The sequence below is a fragment of the Ranitomeya imitator genome, chromosome 3 (genome assembly GCF_032444005.1).
Source record: "Ranitomeya imitator isolate aRanImi1 chromosome 3, aRanImi1.pri, whole genome shotgun sequence".
Lineage (NCBI taxonomy): Eukaryota > Metazoa > Chordata > Amphibia > Anura > Dendrobatidae > Ranitomeya > Ranitomeya imitator.
The window spans coordinates 466,856,482-466,872,569 of NC_091284.1; the positions used below are offsets into that span (position 1 = coordinate 466,856,482).

General features: G+C 46.7%; 1 protein-coding gene across 1 annotated transcript in view; it reads left to right on the forward strand.

The window, feature by feature from the left end:
* Positions 1–16,088, forward strand: part of MYBBP1A (MYB binding protein 1a) — a 108,761-nt gene that overhangs the window by 23,636 nt on the left and 69,037 nt on the right. The window contains exons 9-13 of the mRNA XM_069757458.1: positions 9,105–9,394; positions 9,939–10,049; positions 10,131–10,256; positions 10,866–11,072; positions 13,463–13,571. Coding sequence (XP_069613559.1) covers positions 9,105–9,394; positions 9,939–10,049; positions 10,131–10,256; positions 10,866–11,072; positions 13,463–13,571 — 843 coding nt within the window. The remainder of the gene's footprint in view (positions 1–9,104; positions 9,395–9,938; positions 10,050–10,130; positions 10,257–10,865; positions 11,073–13,462; positions 13,572–16,088) is intronic.

Consider the following 16,088-nt stretch of genomic DNA (forward strand, 5'->3'; position numbering starts at 1 on the left):
TTTTACACCTGCGGATTCCTATTCTGGAATAGGTGTTAAACGCTGTGAAATCCGCACAAACAATTGACATGCTGCGGAAAATAAACCACTGTGTTTCTGCCAGAATTTTCCGCAGCATGTGCACAGCGGATTTGGTTTTCCATAGGTTTAAATGGTACTGTTCACCGCATGAAAAACTGTTGCGGATCCGTAGACAAATCCGCAACATGTGCATATACCCTAAAGGTTCGGTGGGCTCCTTTTTATTAACTTTAAGCTTTAGTTCCTTCCATAAAAATCTTTTCGGATTCAGGTCAGTTGATTGGCTGGACCATTCCTACAGCTTTCTTTTCTTTCTCTGAAACCACTAGAGAGTTTCCTTGACTGTGTGTGGGATAATTGTCTTGATAAAATGTCCACCTTCATTTCATCTTCATTATCATGGTAGATGGCAAATTTCTCTGTACATTTGTCCAATCTAAATTCAATAATATGAACTTTGTCAGTGCCCTATACTGAAAAACATCCCCACACCATAATGTTCCCACCTCTAAACTTCACTGTCAGCATGGGATTTTTGGGGTGATGTGCAGTACCTTTTGGCCTCCCAACATGGTGTGCATTGTGGCATCCAAGGAGTTGAAGTTTAGTCTCATCTGACCAGACTATGTTCTCCCTGTATTTCACAGGCTTCTCTAAATGTTGTTGAGCAAACTTTAAACACTCGTGAACACAAGTTTTGTTCAGCATTGGAGTCTTGCGTGGTGAGGTCATTAATGTTGAGTGCATTACTTATGACTTTCTTTGAAACAATTGTACCAGCTGATTCCAGGTCTTTTTATAGCTTTCACTGGTGGCTCTTGGACAACTCTTGTGATAATTCTTTTCACTCCTCTGTCTGAAATCTTGTGGGGAGCACCTGGTCGTGGCCTTTTTATGGTGAAATGATGTTCTTCCCACTCCCAGATTATGGCCCCAACAGTGTTCACTGTTAACTTCTGTAAGCAATGCAATCACTATTATGCAACCATAATGTTGCGAATGTCTTGAAACTGCTCACTGGTTTTATCCATCATGAGATGTTTCTTATGTGGCACATTGGTAGCAAGACACCTTTTTCTCTATCGCCACATTGGGGGACACAGGACCGTAGGTGTATGCTGCTGCCACTAGGAGGCTGACACTAAGTAAATACAAAAAAGGTTAGCTCCTCCTCTGCAGTATACACCGCCCACTGGCTCCAGATAATACCAGTTCTTGCTTAGTGTCCGTAGGAGGCACACTGCGTCTGAATTTTTCCAGACGTTTCGCATTTTAATTTTTATCTTTGCGCAAGAGGACGAAGGGGGCGACGGACCCTTTTAAAGGGACCGATCTCCCCCGAAACACCAACAGGCGAGCACGGCGAGTTTACTCCCTGTATCCTTTCCTGCGACGTGGAATGTTTGACCTAGCCCTGTGAAATCCTAGGGGAGCGAACCCTTAGGATACAGAGGCACTTTCACTGAGCACACCGGCCGACCTCCCTCTGCACCACCACTGTGGAACAGCGATGCTGCATGGAGCTCCTCAGTCCCTCTCCACCCCCTCATCAAGAGGGCGGTGGATTGAGGTTGACTGCACCTTCCCTCGTACCTCACCTGAAGAGGACACAAGCGGTGAGTCTGATAGGGTAGGGGGGCTCCCAAGCGCACTGTGGGCTCGGCCGCATTTCGTGACCGGGCACCGCTAATTTAGTCCCGGGCTTCGGCCTTAGCTAGGCCGCGTTCCGCCCACTGTGCGCGTCACGCGTGAGGCCCCGCCCACCGCTTCAGCACTTCTCGCACATTGCAAGAAGCGCCTCTCAACTCTTGACGGCCGTCTTGGACGGAAGAGAGAGCTATCGGTGTCTCTCAGGAGCCCCAGAACGCCACCAAATCAAGGAGTGCGTCCCTCTCCGGTCTCAGTGCGGCATCCAGACACAGGACCTGGGTAGGTGCGCTGCTAACGGACACAGGCCCTCCTACTCCTGCACACAGTGCTCCACTCACTAGCTGCACGGGTGCCACACAGCCCTGCACGGAGGTTAGCTGACAACATGTCTCTACATAAACCCAAAAAGTCTGCAAAAACACATACAGTGTTCTTCACTTCTTGCACCTCCTGTCAGGCTGCGCTACCAAGCGGGCATACTGCTCCGCTCTGTAACACTTGTGACCCTAAATGCGCTCAGGAGCCCCCCGCTGCAAACGAGCCCGCAGTGACCAATCCCCCTGAGTGGGCTTTGTCACTTTTGCAATCTATGGCTTCTTTGACTAAAGCTATCGAGTCCCTCCCAGAATCCAACCAGGAGCAGGACCACTAATCCGCCTATTCAAGAAGCTTCCCCTACAGCTGCGGATCTTCAGCCTGCAGGGGCCGCTCACACTCTGGGCACAAGTGGCCATCTAGGAAGCGCGTCCGTAGCTCGTCCCCAGGCCCCCTGGTGCCTCAGCGTCCGTTAGCTCCACTTCCCTCTCTCGCTCCCCTGGCACCTTTTCCGACCAGGACTCTGATCCTGAGTCTGATGGGCCTCTAGATCTGGAGTCGCCAGGTTATCAGAGCACTATAGATAGTCTCATCGAGGCCGTCAACCAGTCCATTCAGGTTGATGAGGAATCAGCGACCTCCAGTACGCAAAATTCGGTATCTTTTAAAAGGACCAAACGTACTCACAGGTTCTTTGACAATCACCCGGAGTTCCAGGGCATAGTCCAGCGTCATAGGGAGCATCCAGACAAACACTTTCAGGGCCAGAGATCTCTGGAGTCCAAATAACCTTTTTCTCCTGATCTCCGCAGACAATGGACAGAATCCCCTCCTGTGGATCCTCCTGTCTCACGCTTGTCCTCTAAAACTGTCCTATCCGTGCCGGACGGATCTTCTATCAAAGATCCCACAGACCGCCTAGTTGACAGTCTCGCCTGTTCAGCTTTTGAGGCTTCAGGCTCGGCACTCTTTCCCTCCTTTGCTGCTACGTGGGTGGCCAAAGCCGTGACTTCTTGGGAAGACTCCCTGCACAAGGCCTTACAAAGCAGTGATCTTCCTTCTGACTTAGCGGAGCTAGCAAATCAAATTTCCCTGGCGGGCGATTACTTAGTAAATGCTTCCCTGGACGCGGCGAACTGCTCTGCACTTACGGCTTCAAACGCTGTGGCGATTAGAAGAGCGCTATGCCTGAGGAATTGGCGAGCGGACTCCGTATATCATGGGCCGTCTATTTGGCGAAAAGCTGGACAAACTGATTTCAGACACTACGGGGGGAAAAAGTACTTCCCTTCCCCAGCAGAGGTTCAGACAACCGTTCTGACGACAGCCGCTGGCTCATTTTCGTCCCTTTCGTGGATCTTATGCATGGCATTCCTCAGCCAATTCCCCTGGCTCGGGGCGCCGCGCCGGCAGAGACAAAAGCCTTCAGGCTCCATACAGGCCCAACAATTCCTGGAGGGGCCGCTCCACACATTCTAGGTCCAGGGGATCCAGACCCCAACAGTCTTCCTCTAAATGACTCGCAGTCTCTTCCGGACAACACCAGCAAAGTAGGTGGATGCCTTCTCTTGTTTCGTCATGTCTGGCTCTGTCGTTCACAACGAGTGGGTCAGGGATCTGGTGTCCTCCGGTTACAAAATCGATTTTTCCATCCCCCCTCCAACATGCTTTTTCGCTTCCCGCCCTCCCGAAGCGGGAATATGCGCTCGGGCTTTTTCCAAGGCCATTCAGTCGCTCTGACAAAACGGAGTGATTGTCCCTGTCCCAGATGACGAAAGGTTCCGCGGCTTTTATTCAAATCTGTTGATGGTCCCCAAAAATGATGGAACGGTAAGGCCCATCCTGGACCTAATGCTTTTGAACAGATTTGTCAAAGTCCGTCATTTCAGGATGGAATCTTCCCACCTCATCAAAGGTTCCTTCGCTTTGCCGTCGGAGAAGAACATTTTCAGTTCACGGCCTTGCCACCGCCCCCAGAGTTTTCACAAAGGTCGTGGCGGCTGTCATGGCCATTCTGCATTCTCAGGGTCTAGTCGTGCTTCCTTACCTAGACGACTTACTGGTCAAAGGCCCATCTTTCCGAGCCTGCGAGGAGTGCATCCACATTTCCTTGGATACTCTTTCTCGGTTGGGCTGGTTGATCAACCTAAAAAAGTAATCTCCTGTTCCAGCTCATCAGATCTCCTTTCTGGGCATGACCCTGGACATCTCCCTAAGGTTGGTGCTTCTTCCTCGGGACAAGGTCCTGGCTCTTCAACAGGGGTCTGGAAGCTTCTTCAGCCGTCCCCTTGATCAATCCGTTTCGGCATGAGGATTCTCAGGAAGATGGTGACCGCAATGGAGGCAATTCCATTTACACAACTGCACCTCCGTCCCCTACAGCATGCTCTGCTGGACGCATGGGACGGGAGTCCCTTTTCCCTCGACCGACTGTGTCCTCTCTCCTCGGCTCAAGCAGTCACTCCAATGGTAGATGCTCCGATCCTCTCTCCTCCAAGGGAGGTCTTTCCTTCCAGTCCATTGGCTGGTAGTCACTACCGACGCCAGCCTCCTAGGCTGGGGTGCGGTTTTTCGCCATCACACTGCGCAGGGAACTTGAACTCATCACGAGTCTCGCCTTCCCATCAATATCCTGGAGATACGTGCGATTCGGCTATCCCTAAAGCGGTTCCATCATCTCCTAGCAGGTCGCCCCATCCGTATCCAGTCAGACAATGCCACGGCTGTGGCTTATATAAACTATCAAGGGGGAACCCGCAGCAGAGCTGCAATGCACGAGGTAGAGCACATCCTTCGCTGGGCCGAAAACAACCTCTCGGTCATATCAGCAGATCACATTCCAGGAGTGGAGAATTGGGCCGCGGATTTCTTCAGCCGGCAAGGTCTCACTTCAGGAGAGTGGTCTCTCCATCAGGACATATTCCAACAGATGTGCCATCGTTGGGGTACTCCGGACGTAGACTTGATGGCTTCCGGGTTCAATGCCAAGGTACCTCAATTTGTAGCCTGGTCCTGGGACCCCAGAGCAATCGGGGAGGACGCGCTAGTCCTTCCTTGGAGTCAGTTTCGCCTCCCTTACCTGTTTCCCCCCCTGCCCCTGCTTCCCAGACAGAGTAATCAGGAAGATCAAGGCAGAGGGTGTCCCGGTGATTCTCATCGCCCCGGATTGGCCTCGCAGGGCATGGTATGCAGAGCTGATCCAGCTCCCCGCAGACGTGCCTTGGCGCCTACCAGATCGTCCAGATCTACTTTTCTCAGGGCCCGATTTACCACCAGAACTCAGGGGCCCTGTGTTTGACGGCATGGCTGTTGAATCCTGGGTTCTGACTCAAGCGGGTTTCTCCTGTGAGGTAGTTTGCACCTTGATCAATGCCCGAAAGCCGGTGTCATCGCGCACCTACCATCGGATCTGGAAGATCTTCGATTGGTGCAGAGGCAGAGGTCGCCCTCTGATGGTTTTCAACATCCCTACCATCCTGGATTTCCTCCAATCCGGTCTGGGCTTGGGGCTTTCGCGAATTCCCTTAAAGGGCAGGTCTCGGCCTTGTCAGTCCTTTTTCAACGGAAAATCGCTTCCAAGCCTCAGGTCAGAACTTTTTTTCAGGGAGTCTCTCACGTGGTGCCTTCCCACAGAGCGCCTCTACAGGCTTGGGACCTTAATCTGGTCCTAGGTGTCCTGCAGGAATCTCCCTTCGAGCCGTTGCAGGACATCCCTCTATTTCTTCTTTCATGGAAAATGACCTTCCTCGTCGCTATTACCTCGATCAGACGAGTCTCGGAGTTGGCTGCTCTTTCCTGTTGGAAGCCATTCCTTACGTTCCACCGAGACAAGGTGGTCCTCAGACCGTCCCCTACTTTCCTCCCGAAGGTGGTGTCTTCCTTCCACCTCAATGAAGATATCGTACTTCCGTCACTTTGCCCTACTCCAACGCACCGCGTGGAGAAGGCTCTTCACTCCTTGGATCTTGTCAGAGCTCTCAGGAAGTACGTGTCCAGGACGGCATCCTTTCGTCAGACAGATGCTCTGTTCGTGCTCGCGGCGGGACACCGGAAGGGACTGGCCGCTTCTAAGTCGACAATTGCCAGATGGATTCGGTCGACCATTCAAGAGGCTTACCGCGTCAGAGGCAAGTCTATCCCTGCGGGCCTCAGGGCACACTCCACTCGGTCGGTGGGTGCTTCCTGGGCCATTCGAAATCCAGCGTCTGTAGAGCAGGTTTGCAAAGCTGCAACCTGGTCTAGCCTGCACACCTTTTCAAAACATTACAATGTCCATACTCTGGCATCCTCAGATGCAATCCTGGGCAGGCGTATTCAGCAGGCAGCGGTTGCGCACCTGTAGACAGCAGGTGCCATAAGTTTACACTGTTGGGTTGTTATTCCCCACCCAGGGACTGCTTTGGGACGTCCCACGGTCTGTGTCCCCCAGTGAAGCGAAGGAGAAATAGGGATTTTTGTGTACTCACCGTAAAATCCTTTTCTCAGCCATTCATTGGGGACACAGCTCCCACCCTGTTATTAGCTTATGCTTGTTTTTATAATCTGACATGCTATACTCTCATATATAAAATGACATGCTATACGCTCATACAGTTATATGAAAAAGTTTGGGCACCCCTATTAATCTTAAGCTTAATGTTTTATAAAAATTGTTTTTTTTTGCGACAGCTATTTTAGTTTCATATATCTAATAACTGTTGGACACAGTAATGTTTCTCCCTTGAAATGAGGTTTATTGTACTAACAGAAAAAGTGTAATCTGCATTCAAATAAAATTTGACAGGTGCATAAGTATGGGCACCCTTACCATTTTCTTGCTTTAAATACTCCTACCTACTTTTTACTGACTTACTAAAGCAATTTTTTTGGTTTTCTAACCTCATTGAGCTTTGAACTTCATAGCCAGGTGTATGTAATCATGAGAAAAGCTACTTAAATTGGCCACTTGCAAGTTGTTCTCCTGTTTGAATCTCCTCTGAAGAGTGGCATCATGGGCTCCTCAAAACAACTGTCTAATAATCTGAAAACAAAGATTATTCAACATAGTTGTTCAGGGGAAGGATACAAAAAGCTGTCTCAGAGATTTAACCTGTCAATTTCCACTGTGAGGAACATAGTAAGGAAATGGAAGAACCCAGGTACAGTTCTTGCTAAGGCCAGAAGTGGCAGGCCAAGAAAAACATCAGAAAGGCAGAGAAGAAGAATGGTGAGATCAGTCAAGGAAAATCCTCAGACCACCTCCAGAGAGCTGCAGCATCAACTTGCTGCAGATGGTGTCACTGTGCATCGGTCAACTATACAACGCACTTTGCACAAGGAGAAGCTGTATGGGAGAGTGATGAGAAAGAAGCCGTTTCTGCAAGCACGCCACAAACAGAGTTGGCTGAGGTATGCAAAAGCACATTTGGAGAAGCCAATTTCTTTTTGGAAGAAGGTCCTGTGGACTGATGAAACCAAGATTGAGTTGTTTGGTCACACAAAAAGGTGTTATGCATGGCGGCCAAAAAACACAGCATTCAAAGAAAAACACTTGCTACCTACCCACAGTAAAATTTGGTGGAGGTTCCATCATGCTTTGGGGCTGTGTGGCCAATGCCGGCATTGGGAATCTTGTTAAAGTTAAGGGACGCATGCATTCCTCTCAGGATCAGCAGATTCTTGACAATAATGTTCATGAATCAGTGACAAAGTTAAAGTTACGCAGGGGATGGATCTTTCAGCAAGACAATGATCCAAAACACCGCTCCAAATCTACTCAGGCGTTCATGCAGAGGAACAATTACACTGTCCTGGAATGGCCATCCCAGTCCCCAGACCTGAATATCATTGAACATCTGTGGGATCATTTGAAGAGGGCTGTCCATGCTCGGCGACCATCAAACTTAACTGAACTGGAATTGTTTTGTAAAGAGGAATGGTCAAAAATACCTGGATCCAGGATCCAGGAGCTCATTAAAAGCTACAGGAAGCGACTAGAGGCTGTTATTTTTGCAAAAGGAGGATCTACTAAATATTAATGTCACTTTTCTGGTGGGGTGCCCATACTTATGCACCTGTCAAATGCAGATTGCACATTTTCTGTTAGTACAATAAATCTCATTTCAAGGCAGAAACATTACTATGTCCAACAGTTATTAGATATATGAAATTGAAATAGCTGTTGCAAAGAAAACAATTTTTATAAAACCTTAAGATTAATAGGGGTGCCCAAACTTTTCCATATAACTGTATGTTGTTATTCATCTCCTACTGCTTTTGCACCGAACTGGTTAGCTGAGAGCCAGCAGGAGGGTGTATACTGAAGGGGAGGAGCTAACTTTCTTTGTATAACTTAGGCTACGTTCACATTAGCGTTGCGCCGCTGTTGCGTCGGCGACGCAGCAGCGGCGACGCGCCCCTATGTTTAACATAGGGGACGCGTGCGTTTTTTGGGTGGCGTTTTTCGCCACGTGCGTCGTTTCCGACGCTAGCGTCGGACGCAAGAAAATGCAACAAGTTGCATTTTCTGTGCGTCCGATTTTCGTCAAAAACGACGCACGCGTCGCAAAACGCGCGCGTTTTTGCGCGTTTTAACATGCGTCGCGCGTTGCGTCGCCGACGCAGGGCGGCGCAACGCTAATGTGAACGTAGCCTTAGTGTTAGCCTCCTAGTGGCAGCAGCATACACCCACGTGTCCCACAATGAATGGCTCGGAAAAAAGGATTTTATGGTGAGCACACAAAAATCCCTATTTTAGAGTGTAGAAAAGACCTCCTTACTTGCCTAACTCTTGTTCCTATATTGAATACATCAGTGCAGGTAACAAATATGGTCTTCTGGTCTGCAGCTTGCGCCATAATGCCATACATCGGCTCTCTCATGGGCTAGAGGTCTAAAGTGGCTTATGAGCATGAATGTCAAGGCCTCCTGTGCCCCTCCTCAGTATTGAACTGTTTGTGGCCTCTGGGTATTGGCATGCAAACTGCCATTACAAATTTTGATGAGGTTAGGTGAAACCACAGTGTAATGCAAAACCCAATGCAATGTGGTTACAAAATAAGATGTCCCAGTTGACTGTCGTCCAGTTAAATGTGTATAATTTAGTGTACCTTGTGTTTTTTTCCCCCCCATATATGTAGCCTGCAGATCGCTTTAAGTTTGCACCAGAGATGGAAACTTATGTTGACGCTTTTTTGGAAAGCTGTGATGATGCTGAAAGGCAATTGACAGTTCTTATTGGCTTCTCCTCACTAACGAACCAAGGGTGCCCAGTAGTGCCCAGCACATGGAAGGTGATGAGACATGTACAACCAGCTGCTCTGCAGAAATATATAGACTGGCTGAAGAGCATGTTTCTTGTGCCAGACATTGATTCCTGTCTGAATTTCACGACCAAGAGACAGAGGGAAAACCAAGAGCATCCAAACAAGTGAGTGGTGTTGTTTTTTTTTTTTGTTTTTTTTTTTGTGAGATAGTTAGGCTTTTCTGATCCGAAAAAGTTCTGGGGTGTCAAGTGCGTTGGCCCATCATAACACATACATGAAGTGAAAGATTCGGATGTTGTGGAAGTATTTGACATAGTGATTATTGTAACTTTAGATATGACACATCCATGATGTACCGACTGGTCTCAGGTCTCCTAACTCGAATTCAGCAGCCTCACTGGCATATGCAGTCGATGCAGTTTGGGACACGAGAGCCATGGCCAGCCTATGCATAACCATCCATACTCAAATTGTGGCACAAAGATGTGCAAAACTGGTGTTCTATGAATTCTATGATTGTTTGGTAATGCTACATTTGTGTTCATATTTCTAGAAACTGTAAAACAAAAAATAGCAGCAAAACCAGATCGATCACTTAATGGATGCCAATGTAGCCCATTTATTTTATTAGATTTTTTTTTTTTTTTTTTTTACTGGATTTTCTTCTAGTATTGATTTAATCTCTGTTTTCATCCCTTCCATCCCCAGAAATGACCATTTTGTGTTTAGACTGAGGAAGTGGATTATCCCTCGACTTGTCAGCATCATTGACAATCCCCAGGTGAAGACAGATGAGCACCTAGTGATGTACATTGCACGGTAAGTCGATTACACTGGTGTAGTACCTGTGTTGTTGTGGATGAGTACATGTCTTGCTGATTCATATTTTATTTTCTGCAGGTTTATATTATTCCATGCATTTTTTGATGCCAAAAAATCAGTCTCCAAAATTCCAGAAACCGAAGCTCGTCTGTCTTTGCCTTTGGATGACAAAACACGGTCCAGTGTAGCTGATGCCTTTTTTAGGTGAGTGATTTTATTTTATTGTTCTTGCACATTACCAACCTTTTGTGCCAGCTATACACAGAGAATGTATTCAATCAATTCAAGCCACTTTAAAGAAGACTCTCTAATGTCAGCGTAAGTGGTCATAGAGCATCCACTACAATGTCTCCAGGGCAGGAACGCATTGGTTACATGCTTTGTTGGGAGTCAGTCTACCTGGGTGACACTTCCATATTTCCCCTCTCCAAAATTCCCAAATCCCTCGCCCATTTAGCAGCAGAACATACCGTAAGTATGGAAGCTTAGCACATGGAACTGGTTTAGCCTGCTTTACCTGTAGCTATGAGACAATCTTAAAAAACAAGACATGCCCCCCCCCCTGCCCCCCCAATTCCCATCTTTGCAGTCCACAAGAGAGTAATGCCCCATACTTAAGGCCGCATACTTATTTTTTCATTTGCCTTCTGGACTGGATATTTTTTTTTAGAATTATTAGGAATTTGAGTCAGTAATTATTAAATATTTGTATCTTTCAGTAATTCAGCGGGTTATCCGACTTTTGCGTGAAAGTACAATAAATTGAAGCAGTGTACCCTGAAAATTGCAGTTCATGTTCCCATTCTTTTCCAGCTTGTTGTTGAATCTGAACGGCATGCCTGTGTTAGGAGAAGGTCCTCACGTTGATGCGTTAAAGGAGAAGCACGTGGTTGGTGTTACTGCCGATGGCAGCTTGTGGATTCATTGCATGGTCCGCTATGCTGATATGTTACTTTCGGAGGGAAAGGTAGTCAAACCTGTTAAACCACTCAGTGAAGAACAAAAAGACGCCTGGGCCCGGTAAGGAGACAGCAGTTAGTTAAATGCTTTGGCCTACAAACAACATTTATCACCTAGCCATTTAAAAGGGAATGTATTATCTCTGGCATACCCACCAATTAGGAGAGGAACACCAGAGAAATTGGAGTGCATGAACCACCACAACGTAAATAAAAATCCAGTATATTAAGTTAGTACAAACAATAATGGCCATACATACATATTGGCAACAGGGAGGGGAATAGGTGTGGAGACACACTGGTACAGCAAAGGAGATAGAAAAGGACTCGAAGGTATCCAGGGTAGAGCAAATCAAACCTCATATAGGGAAACCATAGTATCAACAGAGTCAATCAATGGGTCACCCCAAATGTATACATATAATTAGTCCATTAATCCTGCTCACCCATAGTGACTGGCACAGTCCTTGCGTCTCCTTGCTGACCCCCCTTGATGCTCGTTTCGCTTAGATGCTGTCTCAAAAGGGTAGTGCCTTGTGCCATGTCCGCACAGGTGTATATATGGGAAGAAATTGCCGGTTGATGTGATTAGGAGAACTGGATCTTGTGTTCCTCAAATAGAACTGTGGTCATGTGCACTTCCATGCATTCATTGTCTGAGTGGCTAAATACAGCAGAAAGCAGTGATCATACTGATATCTTTCCTGGGAATAGGTGATAATTGTTGTTTGGGGGCAGGGCTCCATGATGATAACTCGTCATGCATTTATATTTGAGAATGATAGAACGAACTGTCAAATAAACCTAAAAACCATACATCCCCATTAGTACTTGTCTGTTGCAAATCCACCTCTTCTAAATTTGGACTACAAGGGAACTGTCAGATGATTCATGTTACCCAAACTTTGATCAGCATAGCTCCCAGCCTGGGTGGTTTGCATTGTATCAGAGAACATATAATTTAAAAGTCAATGTACATAAGGTGATACTGATCTGTTTCCTGCAGCTGAAATGGGAACAGTCGGCCAGAGGCTGACAGGGTCTAGTCTCCAGCTATGGGCCCTGGCTTGACCTTTAAACGCTGTAATGTTTAACCTAACAATATACTGGTCTGCAATTCATGTTGCCCATAGTTTTGACAGCATGAATTGTCTGATATGTTCCCTTTAAATGGAATCTGTCACCAGGTCTTTGCTACCCCATTTGAGAGCAGCATGATGTAGGGGCACAGACCTTGTTTCCAACATTCTCACGTCCTGGTATGATTGCTGTAACTTTGATTAAAACTCTATTTTGTCTGCTGCAGATCTACTAGTTCTCTGAATGCAGAGCTCTGTATAACCCGCCCACACCACTTTCACAGATTTCTGTGTACACTGTGCATAGACAGAAAACTGCCAATCAGTGTTGGGGGCTGGGGTTATACAGAGCTCATTAATATGGAGGACGACATGGCAGCATGTTTACTAGTGCTGTAATGATGATCACCTACAGATAAAGCTGTTGAAAACTACAGCAAGCAGCTCGGTAAGTAACACATCTCTGGAGTCGGGGTCTTGGTCTCTATTATGCTCTCAGATTAGGTGGCAAAAACTGGTATCCGATTCACTTTAACATAAAAAATATAATCTGTTGACAAAATGTAATTTTGCAAGGGTAATTTTCTTCATTTGAGGGCATTGTCCGACAAACAACATAGGATATGTAATAAATATACGATTGCTGTTGTTGATCAATCTTTTATGTCCTTCATCAGTGACAAGGAAAAGGGGTCCTAAATAGTGATGAGCAAATATACTCGCTACTCAAGATTACTCGGAGGTCCCCCGAGCATGCTCGAGAAATCTCGAGTAACGAGTATATTCGCTCATCACTAGTCCTAAAGTGTCCAGTGAGAAAGAAATAGTAAATTGAGCATTTGTCACACATGTCAACTCCGATCTATAGAAATGGTAGTCACACATTCTTTATATCACTCCATTCACACAAGGGACTTTAGATCTCAGCAACCAGACCCCCTGTACTCAAACATTTACAGTATCCGAAGTATAAATTGGGTGAATGATCAGTGTCCATGTAATGTGATCACACGGTGCCTGTTGACCATTCAGTATTGGATCAAGTCAGAAAGTTTTTTTTTTTTTTTTTTTTTTTTTAAATAGACCTTATAGATCATAACCGGATCTTTTGAAGCCTGGGGCAACAGTCCTATTGTTGTGTGACCCCACTCATTCCATGCAACTGAATGTATTCCTCAGGACTGCAATAGTCTCTCCAAAAAGTCTGCAGCATTCTGCTCACAGCTGTGTTTCACAATGTGAAGACTTATATCCCTTACCACAGTGGTTACAATAAATCGATAAATCTTTTCTTTGCTTCTGTACTGTATAAGATTTTACTGGTTGCGTTGTTTCTACAAAAGGATTAGTTGTAAGAATGTCTTTCTTTAAGAATGATACAACAAGTGGAAGCTCTTCAGAAGAAAGCCAAGAAGTCAAATAGTATGGAGTTATCGTCCTATCAGCAGCTGCTATTACTTGTTGGAATTCATCTTTTGAAGGTAAACTTTTTAAACGTACTATATATGTTGTACACCAATTTACTGAATGCATCATGTAGCTTCTTTGGATGTTAGGATATTGGGTTAATTCATCCTTTGTAATTGGGGTCCTTTATTCGTGTGTAGCCATAAATATGCCATTTACTGTAGGTCAAGAGTGACAATTTAAATAAATAGGGCAGCACACTGCAGCGCCAAAACATGCAAACTTGAAAAAACGAAATTTGAACTGCATTACTGCACTAGAAATATGAAAAATGAGAGCTTTTAGCGCACAAAAATGGCCAATTTTATGTGTACCTCGTAGCCACGTTAAGGCATCTCTCTTATACGAGGTCCTACGCTTGACCTACCTCACTGAGAATAAACGTCTCCATCTGAATGGGTACATGTAAAAACCTCTTCTTGGACTCAAATTCTCTCTCTATGTGGAGGGGTATTGGACCTACTATAATTAAAACACCTGAAGCTAGGAGGCGGGGAGTGCACGATCAGAAGGCTAGAGAATACATTTCAAAAACCTGACCTGCACATCCAAACATAGACTGAGTGTGAACAGGTGCTGAACCCAGAGTCGCCAACTCGTATATAGTTAAATAAATAGGGCAGCACACTGCAGCGCCAAAAAAACACAAAAAGAGTGACAATTTAGGCCCAGTCACAAATGTAAAGGTTTTAACTCCTACATAGTCATTTGTGTCATATTTCAGAGATGGATGATAAATGTATGACTGTTGTGAGTCCAGACACTGAACTTTCTATGCCTGCTGTGTTGAGAACTCTACACTTTTATGGCTCCACTTGGTAAGCGTCAGGCTGACCCATGAGTCTGTGGCACTTCGCTTATCGTGATCAGTTAGGGGGCAGATTCATTGATGCCATAATTTAAAATAATTAGAATACCCCAATCAAATACCTAGTTTATATTTTTGTTGTGTGGTTTGGCCTCAATTAAAGGTGTCTGTCACCTCCAATACACATATTAAACTAAGAATATGGTCACATTGGGGACTTAACCTTTAGTGTAGCAATCATTTTTTCTCCTTCGCCTCATTGGTGGACACAGACCGTGAGTGCATGCTGCTGCCACTAGGAGGCTGACACTAAGTCATACATATAGATTAGCTCCTCCTCTGCAGTATACACCGCCCACTGGCTCCAGCCGAACCAGTTCATGTTTAGTGTCTGTAGGAGGCACATGGGTCTGATATTCAGACCACAATCTACGTTTCATTTTTTAAAACTTTTTATTAGTTTTTTTTTAATAATTACAGGGGGTGACGGATCCCTTCAGGGTTCCGATCTCCCCAAACCAACAACAGGCAGGAACGTGGAGTGTCCCCTCCACGTACCCCCTCCTGCAACAAGGTATGCCTGAGATTTCTTTTAGTGGCAACGTGTCCCTTCAGGGCATCGGTCTCCCCACACCAGCAACAGATGAGAATATGGAGTGTCGCCTCCATGTCCCCCTTCTGCAGCCAGGCGTAGTACAGCTGGACCAACAGCCCTGTTCCATCCTGGGGAAGTTAACCCCTAGGATGTACAGGGGCATCTATGGCGTCCGTGCGGCCCCCACTGCATCACCACTGACAAACAGCAGCGATGGAAGGAGGCGGACAGTCCCTCTCCACCTCCCTAACAAAGGGATGGTAGATGGAGGGTTCCTGCACAATCCATGCAGTAGCACCTCTTTGCAAAGCGTTCCAGACGGGGATGGTCTTTATCTCCTGGGCACTGCAGGTCAGTCAGCAGGAGGGCTCCGGTAGCTAAACAAAAAAAAAAGAAAAAGCATAAAATAACACTCCTAAAGGTACCGTCACACTTAGCGACGCTGCAGCGATACCGACAACGATCCGGATCGCTGCAGCGATACCGACAACGATCCGGATCGCTGCAGCGTCGCTGTTTGGTCGCTGGAGAGCTGTCACACAGACAGCTCTCCAGCGACCAACGATGCTGGTAACCAGGGTAAACATCGGGTAACTAAGCGCAGGGCCGCGCTTAGTAACCCGATGTTTACCCTGGTTACCATCCTAAAAGTAAAATAAAACAAACACTACATACTTACCTACAGCCGTCTGTCCTCCAGCGCTGTGCTCTGCACTCCTCCTGTACTGGCTGTGAGCACAGCGGCCGGAAAGCAGAGCGGTGACGTCACCGCTCTGCTTTCCGGCTGACCGACGCTCACAGCCAGAGCAGGAGGAGTGCAGAGCACAGCGCTGGAAGACAGATGGCTGTAGGTAAGTATGTAGTGTTTGTTTTTTTTTTACTTTTAGGATGGTAACCAGGGTAAACATCGGGTTACTAAGCGCGGCCCTGCGCTTAGTTACCCGATGTTTACCCTGGTTACCAGTGAAGACATTGCTGAATCGGTGTCACACACGCCGATTCAGCGATGTCAGCGGGAGATCCAGCGACCAAATAAAGTTCTGGACTTTCTTCCCCGACCAGCGACAGCACAGCAGGGGCCTGATCGCTGCTGCCTGTCACACTGGACGATATCGCTAGCAAGGACGC